General features: G+C 38.3%; 1 protein-coding gene across 1 annotated transcript; it reads left to right on the top strand.

Moving 5' to 3' along the window:
* Nucleotides 1-10226: 10226 nt before the first annotated feature.
* VIP (vasoactive intestinal peptide) lies at nt 10227-16537 on the top strand. Its single transcript, XM_035538857.2, has 6 exons — nt 10227-10342; nt 11945-12085; nt 12478-12582; nt 14055-14174; nt 14844-14958; nt 16434-16537. The coding sequence occupies exons 1-6, from the start codon at nt 10230-10232 to the stop codon at nt 16440-16442; spliced, it is 603 nt and encodes a 200-aa protein (XP_035394750.1). The 5' UTR covers nt 10227-10229; the 3' UTR covers nt 16443-16537.
* Nucleotides 16538-18288: the final 1751 nt, after the last annotated feature.

The raw sequence follows: 18288 nt of genomic DNA, 5'->3' as shown, positions 1-18288 counted from the left end.
TCTCTGTGGAAAGGTTTTCTGAGTTCAAGTCTGCAAGTCAAATCCTCCATGGCTCCATTATGCCTTCAATCAACGTCAAGCTGCTTCCTCCATCAACAAAAACAACAAAAGTTACACCTTTGTAAATCACTAACACAATTTGCACTGGTTGGTGTTTCATGGCAGTCAACTTAAGTTCTCCGTGGATATCCAGTTAGTTCAAGTTTAGCATCCTTGACAATAAAAACAGACAGATGATTTTGTTTTATTTGTTGATAGGAGCATTTTAACCTCTACTACAAAAAGTTCACTTTCAGAATATTGAACCAATCAGATTGGTTAAATCATTACATATCTCCATATTAGTTGGTATCAGTGTGGCCCATTCTTTTGTGGCAGAACACTTGAGTTTGATTTAAATTAAGTTTCTCAGCTAGTAATGGTCAATAAAACCCAGTTCTGAGACAATGAACAATTAAGAGGCTTTCTGCAACACAAATGAGCCAGAACAACCTCATATTCTTCCTGGTGTCTCCTTATCTCCTTACTTCAGAAGGATTTACTGTCTTAAAAAGAAGGTCTCATAGGTCTATAGGGACCTACAAGAAATCTTCACCTGTGCCTCAAGATTTCATCAATACCTATATTTAAATTTTCCTAGGGAAAAAAATAAAATAAAAAATGGAACTCTAAACCACTCGATAATAAAACATAATTTTGTGTCATTAAAAAAACATTGAGAAGGATATATAGTGCAATGATGCTGATAAAAGTAGACTCCAAAGTACTTACAGATCAGTCCTTTCTCATGAAGACAATGAACACAAAGTTCTTTTCCACATCCTATAGGGATCATCCTGCCTGTTGCTCTAGTTATCTTCTAGTTAATTCCAGATAGTTTTCAGAAATACTCTAGAATTGTCTGTGGCTACTCATCTTGTGATACACTTGATGAACACGTGCATGGAGTGCTCAGATGAATGAGAGAAAATGGCTTCTATGAATAAACAGTAAATGCAAGTTTGAATAACAGGGTTTCTCATTTGTGTCTTTTCCTTGAGCAATGTCAGAATGGGTCAATGTGTCACCAAAGAATAGCGATGTAGTTGATAACTCACTGGAAGACATGGTTGTAGAGAATGTCACTGGAATACTTGACATGTATCTACAGAGGATTCAAATCAGCACTGAAATATTTTTTTCTATCGAAACAGAAAATGGTTTAAATAAAACAAAACAATTATATGTGACTTGGAGAGACACAATAATACTTAAAGATAATAGGAAAAAAAACTGCTGCCATGAAATTAAAAATAAGTATATATATTAATCTAGTTACATGCTGAAATAAAGTTGTAATAGAAATACATTTGTTTTTACTGAGCAGCTATTGATGTAGCTGCATGATTTACCAATAGTCACCAGGAACAAGATTTACATCTAGATTGATAATTTATAAATTCAGACTTTATTATAATTTGAGTATGACATTTAGCAAATTTAAAGTGCTAAGGTCCAAGGTTTATGTTCAACTCGTCACTAACCAACAGCTAGCAACTTTTTAATATCATTCAATAGAATTGAAAATGGTGTCAGTTCTTTTAGCACAGGTGCTGAATGTTTCATTAGTTTCTGAAGAAAACACTTTTATTCAACTGTTAACTTTAAAAAAAAAAAAAAGCTGAATGTAATGATACACGCATCACGCATATGATGACAGTATACATGATGGCTATCAAAAGTGTTGCTGTCCTATCAATCTTTTCTATCTCTGTGATGATCTGCACAGCCTCCCCAAATCCCTTAAAATCCTATTGGTATTAGATCTATTTATGTGTACTTAATAAAGTGGAATATATTGACTCTGGTGTTACATTCACTGGAATGTTCTTCATGCTTTACGTAGGACATAAGAATAATGAGCCATTGATGTATTGGCCAAGAAGCAAATTTAACAAAATGTAGGAGTTTATTATTTGTTCCAGTGACCTGTGGAGTTGAACTAAATGATAAACTATGTTGGAACTGTATCTCTCTTGTCCATGAACAATAATAAAGTTCTTCCTTAAATAATATTGAAAGCAGTTAAGTCCAAATTATATATTTTATATCAGTACATGTAAGGACAGTAAACTAGAGGTTGATACTTTCTTCTTTCTATATGACTTCTTTATGGAAATTAAATATGAATGTAGATTTTCTCAGCCATTAGCACGTATGCTAGGCTTAGAATAGTGCTCAGAGACAGCACGTTACACTATGCCCTTTATGCACATGGACAATTTTAGAAAACTTCTCTCAGCTCTTTTTCCATAAAGACAATAGTGGTAATTGCTTGAGACTGAAGCATTTTTAGCTTTTTTTTTCTCTCTCTCTTTTTTTTTTTTTTTTTCCTGCCATAGCTTTTAGATTGTTGCTTTTTTCAGCTCAGTAAATAAAGAACTTGTGATGATTAGGTCAGTTCAAGGGATAAAGTTATCCTGGCATAATTAGCATCTTAAAATGTGCCTTCCAACACAACTGACATGGGTTCTTCTGTATCCCAAGATGATATGCCTGCTCCCACAAGCTTCCAGACAGTGCAATAGTAACAATATTCACTGGGGAATACAGAAGGAATTTGGCCATGTACACAGTCTAGAACCAGGATCTTGTACTAGACACAGGAAATGCAATCTATGCAAAATCAGAGAAGCATCCCAGTCATCCCAAAGGTGTCATTCTATTCAGCCCATGAAAGTCTCCAATCATTTAGTTACAAATGGACTAAATTCTGTGATATTTCTTGTCTTTTTATTTATTTATTTATTTATTTTTTCATTTAGTATAGGAAGCAAGAAGGAAGGCAAAGTGACTTTCAACAGTTGTGCTGCATCTGGAGATGTGTTCCAAGCCAGTAGCATCAATAGTTTGTTCATGAAGCTTTTGATGAACTTACAGACCTACTTCAGAAGGTTAGAGGCAACAGTGATTTAGAGTAAGATAACATGTCCCTGACAATCCTTTGCTCTCTGGATTTTCCTCTGCCTTATGAGCTCCAATGTGGTGCTGTTATTTGGGTTTTACTTTTAACAAGTAACCTGAAGGGATTATGGACTTATTTTTTTCCATTTTGTATTGATTTGTACAGTTAGAAGCAAAAGGACATCATATAATACAGGTGACAAGCAGGAAACATGAGGAAAACGTTGGAACATAAGTCTGAAAGGTAGTTCTTAATATCCAGCTCTAAACTGACATATGTCAAAATATTATTAAAATAAAGTGATTTTTCAAAGGTTTACTGTAGAAAATCCAGTTTTGTATAGACAAATCAATTTATAGAAAAAAAAAATCTCTAAACTCTACGAAAGCAAAGGGTGTTGTTTTGAGTTAGCTGCATATGGATGAGAAGCTGAATCTGGATTTTGTAGCATTTTGGAGACATACATTCATGACATATACAGAGGTAATTTTAGATTTTCAGAGAAGAGGAATGGTCTGGGGTAGCTGCAGTGAGGGGAATCATATTTCTGGTGATGAAAATATCATTTGATCCTTTTCTGAAGGTTGAAGTTTATAAGAGAGTTATATGTATGTGTGTGTGTACATATATATATATATATATAGGAATAGGACATATTTCAGATAGCTTGTTAAAAACAAACACACAACATGACCAGACCACAAACTACTCTGCCTTCCTGACAAGCTTTGTATTACCACATACTATGCCAGGTTTTGAGGTGAATTAAATCATTCAAACAGTTTAGGCTGAAACATTAAAAGGAGATTGTGTTGAAAGAAAGCCCAAAATATTAAAGCTACTGTTAAAGCTTGTATATTCACAGATCTTCCTGGGGAATGAGTGCAGAACATGTGTCCAACATTGAGAGAGGGTTGGCAAAAGCATCATATCCTCTTTAAAGAATGAGAAGGAATTTGGATGGACACTTCTAGGATAGATGCATACCATGAACCAAACAAGAACCAGTAGTTCAAACACACGCCAAACAGCATAAACTGGAGATAACAATATCTACCCCGAACATTTTTTGAGCTGTTATAAGAAGCTGAGATAGCATTTTGGAGTGAGGAACAGTATGTATGAAATCAAACTACAAGCAATAACAGCTTTTCTAGATGGCATGACAGACAAGGGAAGAAGACCCCTGGGAATACTATTGTATTCAACAGGTCTCCAACATGTCTTTTGCACATCATGGTATCCACCAGACAGTTTTAATCAAGCATGTTCAATATGTTAATTGAAAAGAAGTCTGTTTGAATGGCTTTTCAAGACTACTAATGCAAGAGGTGGAAGAGTGTTCAGAAGTAATGAGTATAATCCAAATGTTCCAATGATTTTGAAAATTGATTTTGAAAACTGTTAACCCACACAGAGTCATAATGCAAAGGCATCACCTGGAACAGGATAAACTTGTACAAGTGTTATACAGAGTAAGCATATTTGTTACTACAGTTTACCTGTTGCAGTAGTTTACTACAGTTAATCAATCGCTCTGCTTAGAGGATACACACTTATGACCTGAGAGCAGGACTCAAGATGAGCATGAGAGGAAATGAAGGCTTCCCTGTTCCACTTGCATAATCTCCTAATGATCTGGGAACTGAGGACACAAGCACTCTTCCAATGAATGTTTCTGTTGCAGGAGGGAAGTCATGAGTTTTCAATTGCAAAATATTTGTCAGTGTTTTATTCTATTTACTACCACATTTCTGAGTTGTAAAACTGACTCATGCTAAAGGTATGATTGAATGGGAACTGTCCTTTTGAAATAAAACTTATCTAAAAGAATGAAATAATATTTTTCTTATTTATCCAGAGAAGCATTCAGAGATATCTGCAAAGAGTGAAGCTGGGACAAGTCAAAGAGAGTGAAGCTGGGACAAGTTTCAGCATGTGACCCCATCCATTTTTTCGAGCCAGGTGGTGTTGAGGAATATAAGTGTTTACAGGAAAGTGGGACCAAGCAAGGTAACGATGCTGAGAGAATAAACTGGGGGTGCTGCCACTCATGCTTTTTAAGGGTTAGAAAAGAGCAGATTAGTGTATTACTTTTGATTTTAATCATTTATTCTGGCTGTACAGTTTTTTGACATCTCTTCTGTTATCTCTTTTGTGGAAATCAGAAAAGCTGAATGGTAGTGCTCCATCAATCTGCTCTATAAGCTCTAAAAAACTCATGGATCAATGTTATATGGCTATGGGATCAAAGGCAGAGTTTCTGAACTCGTCTACAGGAACAAGAGCTGTAATGCACAAGGGAGATTCTGCAGACCCAATGATTCGTGAGGCAGAGCTCATGAGTCAGTAGAAGTTTCCTTTTCTGATATAATATGCAAGTCCTTAGACAACTGTCTTTTCTTTTCTTTTCTTTTCTTTTCTTTTCTTTTCTTTTCTTTTCTTTTCTTTTCTTTTCTTTTCTTTTCTTCTTTTCTTTTTTCTTCTTTCCCTTCCCTTCCCTTCCCTTCCCTTCCCTTCCCTTCCCTTCCCTTCCCTTCCCTTCCCTTCCCTTCCCTTCCCTTCCCTTCCCTTCCCTTCCCTTCCCTTCCCTTCCCTTCCCTTCCCTTCCCTTCCCTTCCCTTCCCTTCCCTTCCCTTCCCTTCCCTTCCCTTCCCTTCCCTTCCCTTCCCTTCCCTTCCCTTTCCCTTTCCCTTTCCCTTTCCCTTTCCCTTTCCCTTTCCCTTCCTTTCCCTTCCTTTCCTTTCCTTTCCTTTCCTTTCCTTTCCTTTCCTTTCCTTTCCTTTCCTTTCCTTTCCTTTCCTTTCCTTTCCTTTCCTTTCCTTTCCTTTCCTTTCCTTTCCTTTCCTTTCCTTTCCTTTCCTTTCCTTTCCTTTCCTTTCCTTTCCTTTCCTTTCCTTTCCTTTCCTTTCCTTTCCTTTCCTCTCTTCTCTTCTCTTCTCTTCTCTTCTCTTCTCTTCTCTTCTCTTCTCTTCTCTTCTCTTCTCTTCTCTTCTCTTCTCTTTTCTCTTCTTTTTTTTTTCTTTTTTTTTTCAACAGTAAAACTATACTGCTGATGTAATTTCTCTCTCTTTTTTTTTTTAAACACAACTACATGATAAATCTGGTAAATGTTAAGTGGGTCCTCAATAGAGTTAAGCAGATTTCCCTATCTAAGGATTTGGCTTGAAGAGTTATTTAGTCCGTCAATTTCAGCGCAATTTTATATGTTAAAAATAATAATAATAATCAAATGTAACTATCAAAACTAAAAACTTCCAAATCTCCTTCCCCAGAATGAGGTGGCCATTTTAGATCATACTTGATCTACAACATGCAACACACAAGTTTATATACAAATGGTAAGTAAGATGAGTTTTCAGACAGCTTCTACTCCTCTTTGTTCAATCATGTATAATGGAGTTTCCATCATTCCTAAGTATTGCACATTTTACAGTCATAATCTTGGATTTGTTAAGTGGAAAATAAAGTTTGAAGGAAGAATAACTAAAAGATGCTTGATAACATAAACTAAAGATAAAGGTTCAGTCAATGTGCAGCTGTTATACATCAGGATTCCTGCAACAGCCACTGCAAAATACTTGACTATCTGAAAGTTGCCTATGTCTAAATATTAATAAATATTTTAATTAAGAAGCTCCGACGTGGTATTGTTGTCCAAGGGACAGTTTTCTGAAAGGATAGACTTTCTTTCAGTAGGGGACAGTAAGATTTACCATTGTAAAAGGGTCAATTTGCCTAGATCTTAGAGCATTCACTTAGGACTATTTTAGAAAGTAGGCTTTCCTCCATCTGTTTCTTTATGAAGATCTTATTTTCTTTTTTAATGACTTGCTCCTGTCAAAACATCTCAAAATGATGCAGAACTAATACAGTATTTCATTAAAACAAACAAACAAAAAAAACAAACAAAAAAAGGAAGTGACTAGAATTTGGATTGTCACCCCACACCCTTCTCAGTCATCTCAAAACCTCCTTCTGTGAAAATTGTCTTGGGAAATGAGAGGGAGAACTAAAAAAAAGAAGGAGGTAGCATCTCCTCCTCTTCAGCTTACTTTGATTCCCGAGGAGGAGGAGATGGCAAGTACAACAGGGTGTTAAAGGAACAATTGTTATTGCAATTGAAAAGTGTCTGGGGTCATTCCAAGGCTCTGCTACAGATTTCCTGCATAAACATGGGAAATCCACTTGATCTCCCTGTGACTCAGTTTCCTGTCTATAGAATAGCAAAAATAGTTGATGTGCTAAGAATGAATATGCTGAAGGTAGCTTAAATCATGAAAAAGAGGCTACAGAGGTGTTTTTTTATTTTATTTTATTTTAATTTAATTTTATTTTATTTTATTTTTTTATTTTATTATTTTATTTTATTTTATTTTACTTTACTTTATTTTATTTTATTTTATTTTATTTTTATTTTATTTTATTTTATTTTATTTTATTTTACTTTATTTTATTTTATTTTATTTTTATTTTATTATTTTATTTTATTTTATTTTATTTTGTTTTATTTATTTTTATTTATATATTTTTTTCAGGAATACTGCCATCTATAGAGTGGTTCTGAAGGCCATTTTATCCAACCGTGCAGAATGTTTCTCACTTCTCCAATCTATTTTATGCGTACAATCATAGAATGGCTTGGCTTGGAAGACACCTTAAAGATCATGTAGTTTCAACCCTCCTGCCATGGTTAGGGATGCCACCCACTAGATCATGTTGCCCAAAGCCCCATACAACCTGGCCTTGAACACCTCCAGGGATGGGGCATCCGCAGCTTCTCTGGGCAACCTGTTCCAGTGAACAGGTGATTTTTTATTATCTGTCAAAAAGGAAAAAAAAAATTATATGACAAACCAGATTTACCAGATACAGTAAATAAGTGGGTATGGTATGGTATGGTTAAAAAGTACTAAAAAAGTACCAGTGATCCTCATTTTTTTGGCAGTGAAAACTATACACGTTTTCTATGCAGCCTCCCATACAGCACGTACGTAGCGACTGACAGCCGGCTTGCGTTTCCCGCACCCCTTAGGGGCGAGCAGCCCGCAGCTCCCCCCCTCCTTCCCAGGGCCCACAGCCTGCCACTACGCCCCGCTCTCCTGCATCAGCTAAAATGAACAAGCTGAAAGGCAATGTCTTTTTTTTCCCTCCGGCTCCTGCCTCCGGCTGCCCTTGGGCTTTTCCCATGGCAGAGCGCGGCCTCATCCTCGGCAGTGACGGGGTGAAGGAGCGGGGCCGGGGAGTGCCCTGAGCCCCCTGCCCGCTCCCCCCAGCCGGGAGGCTGAGCAGCCGCAGCCTTTGCAGGGGCAGAGCTCCGCTTCTCTGTTCTGCTCTTCAACACCCAGGAGACAGATTTCGCCTCCCCTCTCGTCTCTCAGGCACTTCGGTGAAGTCCAGCAGGTCGTGCACGCAGCACGACGCCGAAACACCTTGGATGGATATTTCGGGGGTGAGGGGATTACGGTGCTATTGATGCTCATCTCGCCATTCCAGAACTGAATTGCTTCCTCGACCTCTAGTTATGTAGTAACAAGGGGAAAATTTCCTGAAATTAGACTACTGCAGGAACTCTGGTTTTAGTCACGGCTGTCATCCGAGAAACAAATTTCCAGGCATTTTTAATCTAATTCACTTAATTTTTATGTAACTGGATTAGAAAATGTGATTAAGCATCGCAGAATCTTCGCCGTTGAGCCTGCCTAACCTTTAGCGAAACATGGAACAAAGAAACTTGTTAGAAGTAAGAGGAAATAGTGAAACCGTCTGCAAGGACTGGGTACAATCGTTAACTTCTGAGCAGGAGGACCAGAGGCACAGAAAAGCCCAAGGAAAAACAGGTGGGGAGGGGGGAGGAAAAGAGGGTAATGGCGTTCTTCGATCCAGTTCTTGCCGTGATTCTTTGGCAGGTACTTCAGGGCAGGGCTTGGTGAGACACCGAAGAGGTGCTCGCAGGAACCCGCGGGTCCCACGCCCACCTTCCCCGCGTTTCTTTCCCCGCTGCCCACGGATCTCTTTGAGGCAGGGAGAGCTCCATGTCGAAACCCTCGGCTGTGGCAGTGACCCAAGCCCCTGGGAATTAGCCCCCGGGGTGCCCGCGCTGGGAGCCGCCGAAACGTCGCAAGCGCCCTCGCTGCTTGCTTATGGGGGGGCGATTTTTTACCCGGGAACACACACAGCTTCAACGAAAAAGCAAAGGCTGGCGAACACCCCGCTTAAAATAAATCAATCGATGAAAGAATGAATGAATAAATAAATAAATAAATAAGAAAGATCATCCGACGGCGCGCCCCGGGCACGCACCCCGGCGGGGATGGGGACCTGCTGGGGGCAGAAAGGGACCGGGTGAGCCTAAAAGCGCCGGCTATGGGATGGAGGGGCAAGGGGGAGACTCGGCGGGGAGGGAAGGGCCCCGGGGGTGGCGGTTCCCAGCTCCCCCCTCCCGGAGCAGCCACTGGCCGCCTGCTCTCCTGCCTTGCGAGGAGGAATCAGGCTGCCGACGGGGCCCTGCTCCCCGCAAAACTAACTCATTAATATAAATCAAATAATGGAAGAGGGGGATGAGGGGGGAGGCAGGGTGCGCGTCTGCTCATGAATTAAATATAAGTCTCTGACTGTCCTGAACAAAGCGACCGTCCCCTTGGGAAGGGTGACGTCTCCCCAGTAACGTGATTGCTTCTTCGGAAGCAGAAACGTGTAAACGCTATAAAACGCGGCGGAGCGGCGGGCAGCTCAGATCGTGCGGCGGGACGGAGCTCTCCTCTTCTCCTCCTCCTCGTCCTCCTCGCCCTCCGCCGCCGTCTCCTGCAGCCTCTCAGCCCGGCAGCGGGGCAGGGCGCAGGCCGCCGTCCCCAGCAGCGCAGCGCAGCGCAGCACCCCTTGCCAGCCCAGCCAGCCCCACCGACGGACTCGCGGCTCCGTGAGTAACTTTCCCTCCACCGCAGCGGCAACTTCCCAGCGGGTGAGGAGGGTGGCCCCGGCACCAGTCTCCTTCTGCCCTCCCGGCCCTTTAGGGAAGCGGCGGAGAGTGGCTCTGACCGCCCTGGGTAGCCGGGGAGATGCCCTTCTGTCTTTACCATACACCTTATATATTTAAGCTTTAACTGCTACGTCCCGGGAACCACTGCCCTCTGCAGCTTCGAGGGCTTCTTCCTCTCCCTTCCCCTCTGGCATCTCCTCCGCCCCGTCGACGCTGCTGCTGGCAGCATCCCTCTCCCCTCGCGGACCCCGCGCTGTGCGGAGCGGTGCGGTGACGGCTGCGCTCTTCCCTCCGCAGGTGGCGGCCATGGAGCACCGCGGAGCCTCCCCGCTCCTCCTCGCCCTCGCCCTCCTCAGCGCTCTCTGCTGGCGGGCAAGGGCGCTGCCCCCCCGGGGGGCCGCCTTCCCTGCCGTGCCGCGGTAAGGACCGAGGGCGGCTGGGGGGCTGCTCTGCTTGCTCGGGGATGGGACCCCGAGAGGTCACCGGGGGCGCGCTCGGAACTGAGGCTTTGGTAAAACGTGGCTGGGGAAGCCCGGTCTCGCCCCGTCTTTAAAAGCCCCCGAGGCAAGCACGCATCCTCAGAGGCACTGTTGACAATGCCGCCCCATGAACCGAATAGCGGTGACCGCTGTACTTGTGAAAGGCGTAGAGGATATATGCTAAAATGCGCTCTGGGGAATAGTGGGTGTCCAGCAAAACACTCTGCTTTTCTTGTGGGAAAGCCCCTTCATTTCCACAGGTCGGCTAAGTGGATAGCTGAACTGCTGTCTTTTTTCTTTTCAAAAGCATAGATATCCATAGGAGAAAAGTAAATAAATAAATAAATAAATAGATTAAAAATTCCCAAATCATGAATGAGGGGATGTGGTCTGTATGGATCGATATATAGGTTTTGTACCGCTACATGTTTTGAATTGCTGAATTTTTTATTAGTTATCTAACTAAATTAAATCAGGTGTTATAGTGTTTCACATGTGGGTTGGAGGAACATAAAGTGTGAAAACAATACAGAAAAAAGATATATGAATACAGCACAGTGATTTATTTCCAAGACTTGAGTTAGTTTGCTTTACACAGCAACAACTTTATTTATTTATTTATTTATTTATTTATTTTAACCAGAGAGGTCTTACAAGCCTCAAGTATGTAAGTCTTACTAATAGCTATAATAACTGTAAGCTCGCGAGGAAATTTATCTTTTTCATTTTTCACATGTGCTTTTTTCACATCACCACACGCATGGGTTTACCATAGGAATGGTAGGCTGCCACAGAACACAACAGCAGATAGACAAAACATCTGATGCCAAACTACTGCTATTCAGTCAGGTTGTCCTCGATAAAATATGACACATCATAAGAAACAGCAGTTTACAAGAATGGGAAGTAAATGTAAATCGGTTTATACAGAGCACTTGCAGTGATACATTTGAAAGGTTTGTGAACAGTTTTTAACTTGCAACTAGTAAATTAATTTAAATGGAGGACAATAAAAAAGCATTAGAGTTATGTGACTGCACTTCGTATTTGGTTTGAAGTTCTGGAGGGTGTGTTTGCCTTCCTATAGAAGAGGCCTAAGAACTGTTTCATATGCACTTCAGTGTTTAAGTCTTAATTGGAAGGTAAGTACTTTACAGGAACTCTTTTCAATTTGCATGGGCAAAAGTGGGCAATTTCATTCCTTGTTCATATAAAATATAGCTGTTATGAAAAGTGTTTGCCACTTGAGCTGGAATTGCCATACATTATGCACTGTTCACTGGAGTTAATTGTGTGCAATGACAACATATTTCTCAAATGCACGCATTACAGAGAAAGGAGATCTGTTAGGCTAGTTACTTTATCACTGAGCATGGATTAAACGTGAAAATGATTTTTGTTTTATCCAGACTACTTTAAAATGGCTTACAGATTAAAGAAGTAGGTAGAGATTTTTTTTACCACAAAACAGAATGCTAAGTTACAATGAAATGTTGCATATCCTCAGTCAACTGCACTTCATGTGGTTTTCTTCTCCAACAGATTGGGAAACAGAATGCCATTTGATGCAGCCAGTGAACCTGACCGTGCCCATGGGTCTTTAAAGTCTGAATCAGACATTTTGCAGAACACACTACCTGAAAATGAGAAATTCTATTTTGATCTGTCCAGAATTATTGATAGGTGAGTTTCTTTATTGTCATAAATGCAAATGGTGATGCATTGCTTGACTTATGTCAAAAGATCTGTTACATTTTTCAAACAGATATAGGAAAGGAAGAATCAAGTATTGAAAAAACAACACACACGCTCTGGTTGAATACTTGTAGCAGTAGGAATGTCTGCAGAAATGTTGATTGCATTGCCTTTCTGGCATGATGAGTTCATTCACTTCCCAGGAAGGGTAAAAATATATATATACATATTGTGAAAATCTGGAAGGTGTTTTATGAAACTAGCTTAATTTAATATGTGCAAGAGATAACTTAAGGAAAGCAGTATGTTTACAAAATGAACATTATCAAAATGATATAAACCCAGGTTGTATTGTAGAGTTTATTTATTGTCCATTTCAGAAATGCAAGGCATGCTGATGGAATTTTCACCAGTGTCTACAGCCATCTTTTGGCTAAACTTGCTGTGAAGAGATATCTGCATTCGCTTATTAGAAAACGAGTTAGGTGAGGTGACACTTGCATTAGGTAGAGTTTTTTCCTAGCTGGCTTCATTGGCAATTTTTCACCCTTCTGTACCTAAGTTCTCATTTTTGTAATTGAGAGGTAATGAAAGGGCAATTGATATAATAATGGGGGAGTCAAAAATCCTATATGATAACTTAGTGGGTTTTGTTACTGAATGCATACATTACTATTTATTTCTGATACACCTGTGAGGGATATAGCAACAGGCACTGCACATAGCTGTTAATAAATACTGGTAATAGTATAATGATTACCATGCCAAATTTGCTTTTTTTTTTTTTTTTGATAATGATTTTACTGGCTTGGTGAATGACTGGAAAAAGCAAACAAAAGCTGAATGATTACTCAATACTTATGTAACAACAGGGGGATATTCAATGAAGTTAAGAAACAACTGGTTTACAGTGACAACAAAAAGGGATGATATTTTTGCTACTGTAGAAACCATTGCCAGAGCACTTTGGGAGATCTGCATTGTAGAAGGATTCAAAAAAGAATGAGGCAAATCTGTAGACAAGGGGTCTGGATGCAATTTTCAGAGCAGGGAGTTCGTGAACGAATGGTCTCAGGGTGCTGAGAAGGATCACCCTGTACTTCTCTTTCTTTCAGTATCCCTAGGCAGCAGCTATTGGGCATTCTTGGGAACAGAATAATAAGATACTTTGGTCTGAACCAATATGACAGTTCCTATTAATGCCTACTTACTGCTTAAAAGCTGAGTGAAAATTAGGTCCTCCATTTTGACCTATTTATGTCAATGCTGCCTTTGTTCCAGAACTTATAGGGCCAGTTTCTCTTATGCTATAAAGTAACATAGATCACTGAAATCAGAACACCCTGAGGTGTCCCAAGACCATGCATGAAAAATACACCTTCAAGTTTGGATTTCACAAATTGTGTTTTATTCTTCTGATACTTCCTTAAAACAAACTTTTGCAGCTATATATGTAATGTTACGCTCTCCCTTTCCTCAGAGGCAGGCTCAGTCCTCACTGAGTTAAACGTGAACAGAGACCAGGCCTTTTAAGAGGTTACTCTGACTTAAACTAGTCTTCACCTTGGTATTGGACTAAAATGTATTTAAGCAAATGAAAGAAAACAGAATAAAGTCGGTTTGTTAAAGAGTAATGGGGGCTATGAGAACACATAGGACAAAATTGTAAAATTCTTGCACAGCCACTTGATCCTGCAGACCTCCTGTGACAGGAGCTCTGGAAGTCATTGAGAATTGAGAAATCGGTCCTTGATATTACGATACAAATAAAGCAATAGAGGCAATGACTTTTCAAGTGCAGAAAGATCCAAAGTCATAGCTGTAAATGAAAGCCGAAATGAAAATTAGATTTTATTTAGCTCAACATTGTAAAGTTTATTTTACCTATTTAATAGTATCTTCTTTTAAACTGTTATTGTCTATTAATTTTTCCTTCATGATTGTTGTATGTTGCCAGTTCCCAGGACAGTCCTGTCAAACGCCACTCTGATGCTGTCTTCACCGACAACTACAGCCGCTTTCGGAAGCAAATGGCTGTGAAGAAATATTTAAACTCAGTTTTAACTGGAAAAAGAAGGTACTACAATAAAGAAAACATATTTATTTCCATAGATGTATAGTACTAAACATAAAAAATTTATGACCACTTATATATACATATGTAAAGAGGACAAACAAATGACAATGAACATTAATGACTTTTTAACATAGTTTATAACATGACTTTCAAATACATACAGCATTTTCTTCAATTCTGAAACAGAGGCTACAATCAGATTAGAGTAAAAGAATAACGAGGAGATAGCATCTAGTAATCTTAAAAAGCTTCTGACATATTCTTAAATTGATTTTATGTGTAAAAAAAGCCTCTTAAAGAAGAAATCACATAGCTATGGAACATCAACAACTTTTTTTTTTTTTTTTAAGGGAAACACATTATTTGATGAAAATCTATCTTTAAGTAAATACAAAAAATTCAGAAGTCCCCTAAAGATCATATGTCCTAATCAGTATAGGTGAGAAGTACCAGTATGTTTTTTAGGGCTTATTCTCTTGTATATTCACTCAGACAACCTCTTCTAAATATCTTGTCTCTTCACCTCTTCTAAATGTGCTAATTCATGTTATTCATAACACTTCTGTATAAGTTTAACAAAATGTACAATAGATAAAGTCAGAACAAGGCTTTGCTTCTTGTTTGCTTTTTCTTCTGAAGGCAATAAAACTTGTTTTTGATCCACAACAGCCAGGAAGAGCTAAACCCCTCTAAACTTCGTGATGAAGCAGAAATTCTTGAACCTTCCTTTTCAGAAAACTATGATGATGTTTCTGTAGATGAGCTGCTGAGCCACCTCCCCCTGGTATGCCCAGATTTTCTTTCCTTATGCTGTTAGCTAACTTTACTCATAAAGCGAGATCAGTCATACATGAAATGTGGCACATCAGAAAAGCATAAAAAGCCATGTTCCATAAAATGCTACTTCTTTCTATAGGGATTGTGTGTGAATATAATAATCATTTTAATAAGAATAATTAAACTATCCCATGATTGCTGTTATTGAAAGTTCCTGATTAAACGGCACTGTTAATAATGTACCTAACTCACTTGGGTGTTTCAACCTGTATGCACCATGGCATAAAATCAGAATTGACTCATTTTTAATTATAAAGATTATTATTTCTTCAGAGAACAAACTCAGTGATACTTCTTTTAATTAAAAAAAAAAAAAAAAAACTACCCATTTTGTTTAACATCATCTACCTCAGTTGCCCCTAGAACTAAGAGAATCAGAAATGTGAACCCTAAGCGTTAAGGAAGTTCTTGGCTCCCATCTGAAATGTGGTGTAGATGGATCGTTGGGCAGGCAAATATTGCAGTTACTGTTTTCCATTTAGCTGTTACTATTTTTCAAAGCTCATTCACAAACATTTCTTTGATTTACTTAGACGTAAATCCTTTTACATCACAGCACTTGCAGGGACATAAAATTGAAAGGGTAATGTAAAAACTTATCAGGCTTGTTATTCTTAAAATTGTGTTAAGAAATTGTTGATAGTTTTGTTGTTGTTCTTTTGGGTGTTATTTTTTGCCATTCAGCTGTGTCAGAGCTACAAGTAAGATGAAAACTATAATTCTGAAGATAATATTTTCAGGGAAATAAAAAACAATTTTCTCCAAACTGTTATTTATTTCAGAGAATGAAAGAAATTTTTTTTTCTTTTCCACAAATTTGGCTATTCCTCTAAAGGCCCCCAAATATTAGAAAGGACAATAATGGCTTATGCTTGAAGGAACAGAATTATTTCTATTTGATGGGATTCAGAAAAGATTCTTTCTGGACAATGTTATTCAAAAAATATCTGCTTCTGGATTATGCAGTGGGTTGATCGTATTCACTTGGAAATATTTTTGGTCCTTTCCTTTTTTATCGACTGTACTGCTGATTCAGATCTTCCTACAGATGAAAAGTTTACTTAATATTGGCTGTTATTGGTCATTTCGTCATAGTGCCCAGTTCTTGACAGTGTTTATCAAGCAGCCTGAATTCAATCTGTCTGAAGGATACAGATATTTTCAAAGTGAGCTGTTCAGCACTGTAGGACAATGTGCAGTAACAATTTTACAATAAATCTTCAACCTTTATTCTTGGTCCTACAACCTTGTCTGCCAGTTGTAATGACCACGAAGCTCCTGCGAAGAGCCCCTTCTGAGTCCTAAAAACAGTGGCTGTTTTTTACCATTGTTAATTCTTGTCTCCTGTCTGCTTTTATATACCTCATGATGCAATTGCTTACCAAAATGATTTTTAAAACATATTTCTCCTTTGCATTTCAGGACCTCTGAAAGGCACCTGGTAAAGTCTACAACAAGAACACGTTATTTTTGAGTTCCATGTAGTATTTCAAAGAGACGACTTTAGTCATCAAACCAGAACAAATATGTTGTGAAGTGAAAGTTGTGATATATTTGTTTCTTATGTAATAAAAGTTGATATTTACATTGTAAATACTACTCTAGAGTTCTCTACTGAAAGCTGTACATATGGATGCCAGTTAAAATTATGAGAAGTCTGTGAGTCCATATGCTGTAAATCCTTTACTTCAATAAATTCATTTGAAAAAGAGCGTGCAGCTGAAAAGAGCCCATCATTACTAGTCAATTGGCTTATTTTAGGTGTGGTACAAAGTCAGATAAGACTGTATGATAAGACGGATACATGTGCAGACAGCTTCATAAACAAGTGTGAAAATGTGAGGAAAAGAATGTGCGAAGGGTCTAAAATTGCATTATAAAAAAATCTGAAGTTTACTACTGAGCAAAAGAGTATGTTTTTTAATAGCAGCTTGCCAATCAGAGAAAAAAAAAAAAGTATTACAAATTCTTTGACCTTCGACTGCATCTTTCCTTTTTACTCACATTTTTAATAGTTCACGATATACAATTTATATTAGAACCAGAAATGTATCCCATGTTTTTAGTGGTGTTTTGAATGCAATACTTTGGAACTGCCAAAGCATACAGAGAAAAACACAGTCCCTTTTCTTGTTTGATGTCTAAAGTCACTGGTTATTCTACATTTGGTTGTTTGTAGCTTTGATGATGAAACTATTCCTTATATATAAAAAAATATCTGAAGAAACTTTACTATTTTTTCAGAATGAATGTAACTTACAAAATATGCAGACAATAAATCTTTTTGTTATCATGGCAAACTTATTGGTTTGAATCAGTGCTACAGTTATCTGAAAAAGGGTAGAGGTCCCAGTTAGTTCTGTCTCTACTATATTAGTAGAGGAAGATATTTATACACTGAGGTATGCTATAAATATTGTTTTGTTAAATTAAAAACACAAAGCAAGTAAGCTTTATAGAAACATATCTTAGTAAGAAACTGGAAATTTGAAGCTGATTCACAGTTGCTATGAATCAGAATTCAGTTGTATTTTGTAAAGATTCTAGATTTAAGTAGTTGGATCATTTCCTAAAGAATTATTTACTTCCTGCAGTATGTAAAGCAGCACTGCAGCACTGCATACACAAGTTATGAAATGCATATTCATGTATGATACTAGAGTTCCTATGAACACCCTCCCATATCCTAAAATGAGACAAAAATTGAAGTAAAAAAAATTCAGACCTACCTACAAAGTTCAATGTGGACTTTCAAGTATATTTATATATCACACATATGGAACAGATAGTGATCAAAATGATTTACAAGTTTCACTTACAAGTTTACTGCTCTCATTTAAAAGGAAGCTTCACACATGATAAAATTTTAAATTTATGGGGACTAGTTCTCATAAATTTGCAGCCTTCTGGTTTACAATTTTTTTGAATATTGGCATATATACATCAAGTGAAAACCAATTTGCACAGATCAGATATTATTATGGCTGTTTCCACCTAGTGTTGACTGAACTAATTTTAGTTTAAACTAGTGAATGGTTCTCAAAAGTTAGACATACAATTTTAAAGCCTTGTCTCGAAAACTGGTCTTCTAATGGTTGTCCACTCTCACTTCTTATCTCATTATGAAAATTTGAGTGGAAAATTGCCTCTGAAGACACTTGAAGCACACTAATAGATGGATGGTGTAGTAGTATTTAACTGAGAATTTTCTTTGGTGTAGTTTGAATTTTGTTAGGATTTCTGTGTTAACATGTATTATAAAATCTTAATGACAAAA

Source organism: Cygnus atratus, chromosome 3 (assembly GCF_013377495.2).
Source record: "Cygnus atratus isolate AKBS03 ecotype Queensland, Australia chromosome 3, CAtr_DNAZoo_HiC_assembly, whole genome shotgun sequence".
Taxonomy (NCBI): Eukaryota; Metazoa; Chordata; class Aves; order Anseriformes; family Anatidae; genus Cygnus; species Cygnus atratus.
Note: the sequence above shows the minus strand (reverse complement) of the source record. Positions and strands in the feature narration are given on the sequence as shown.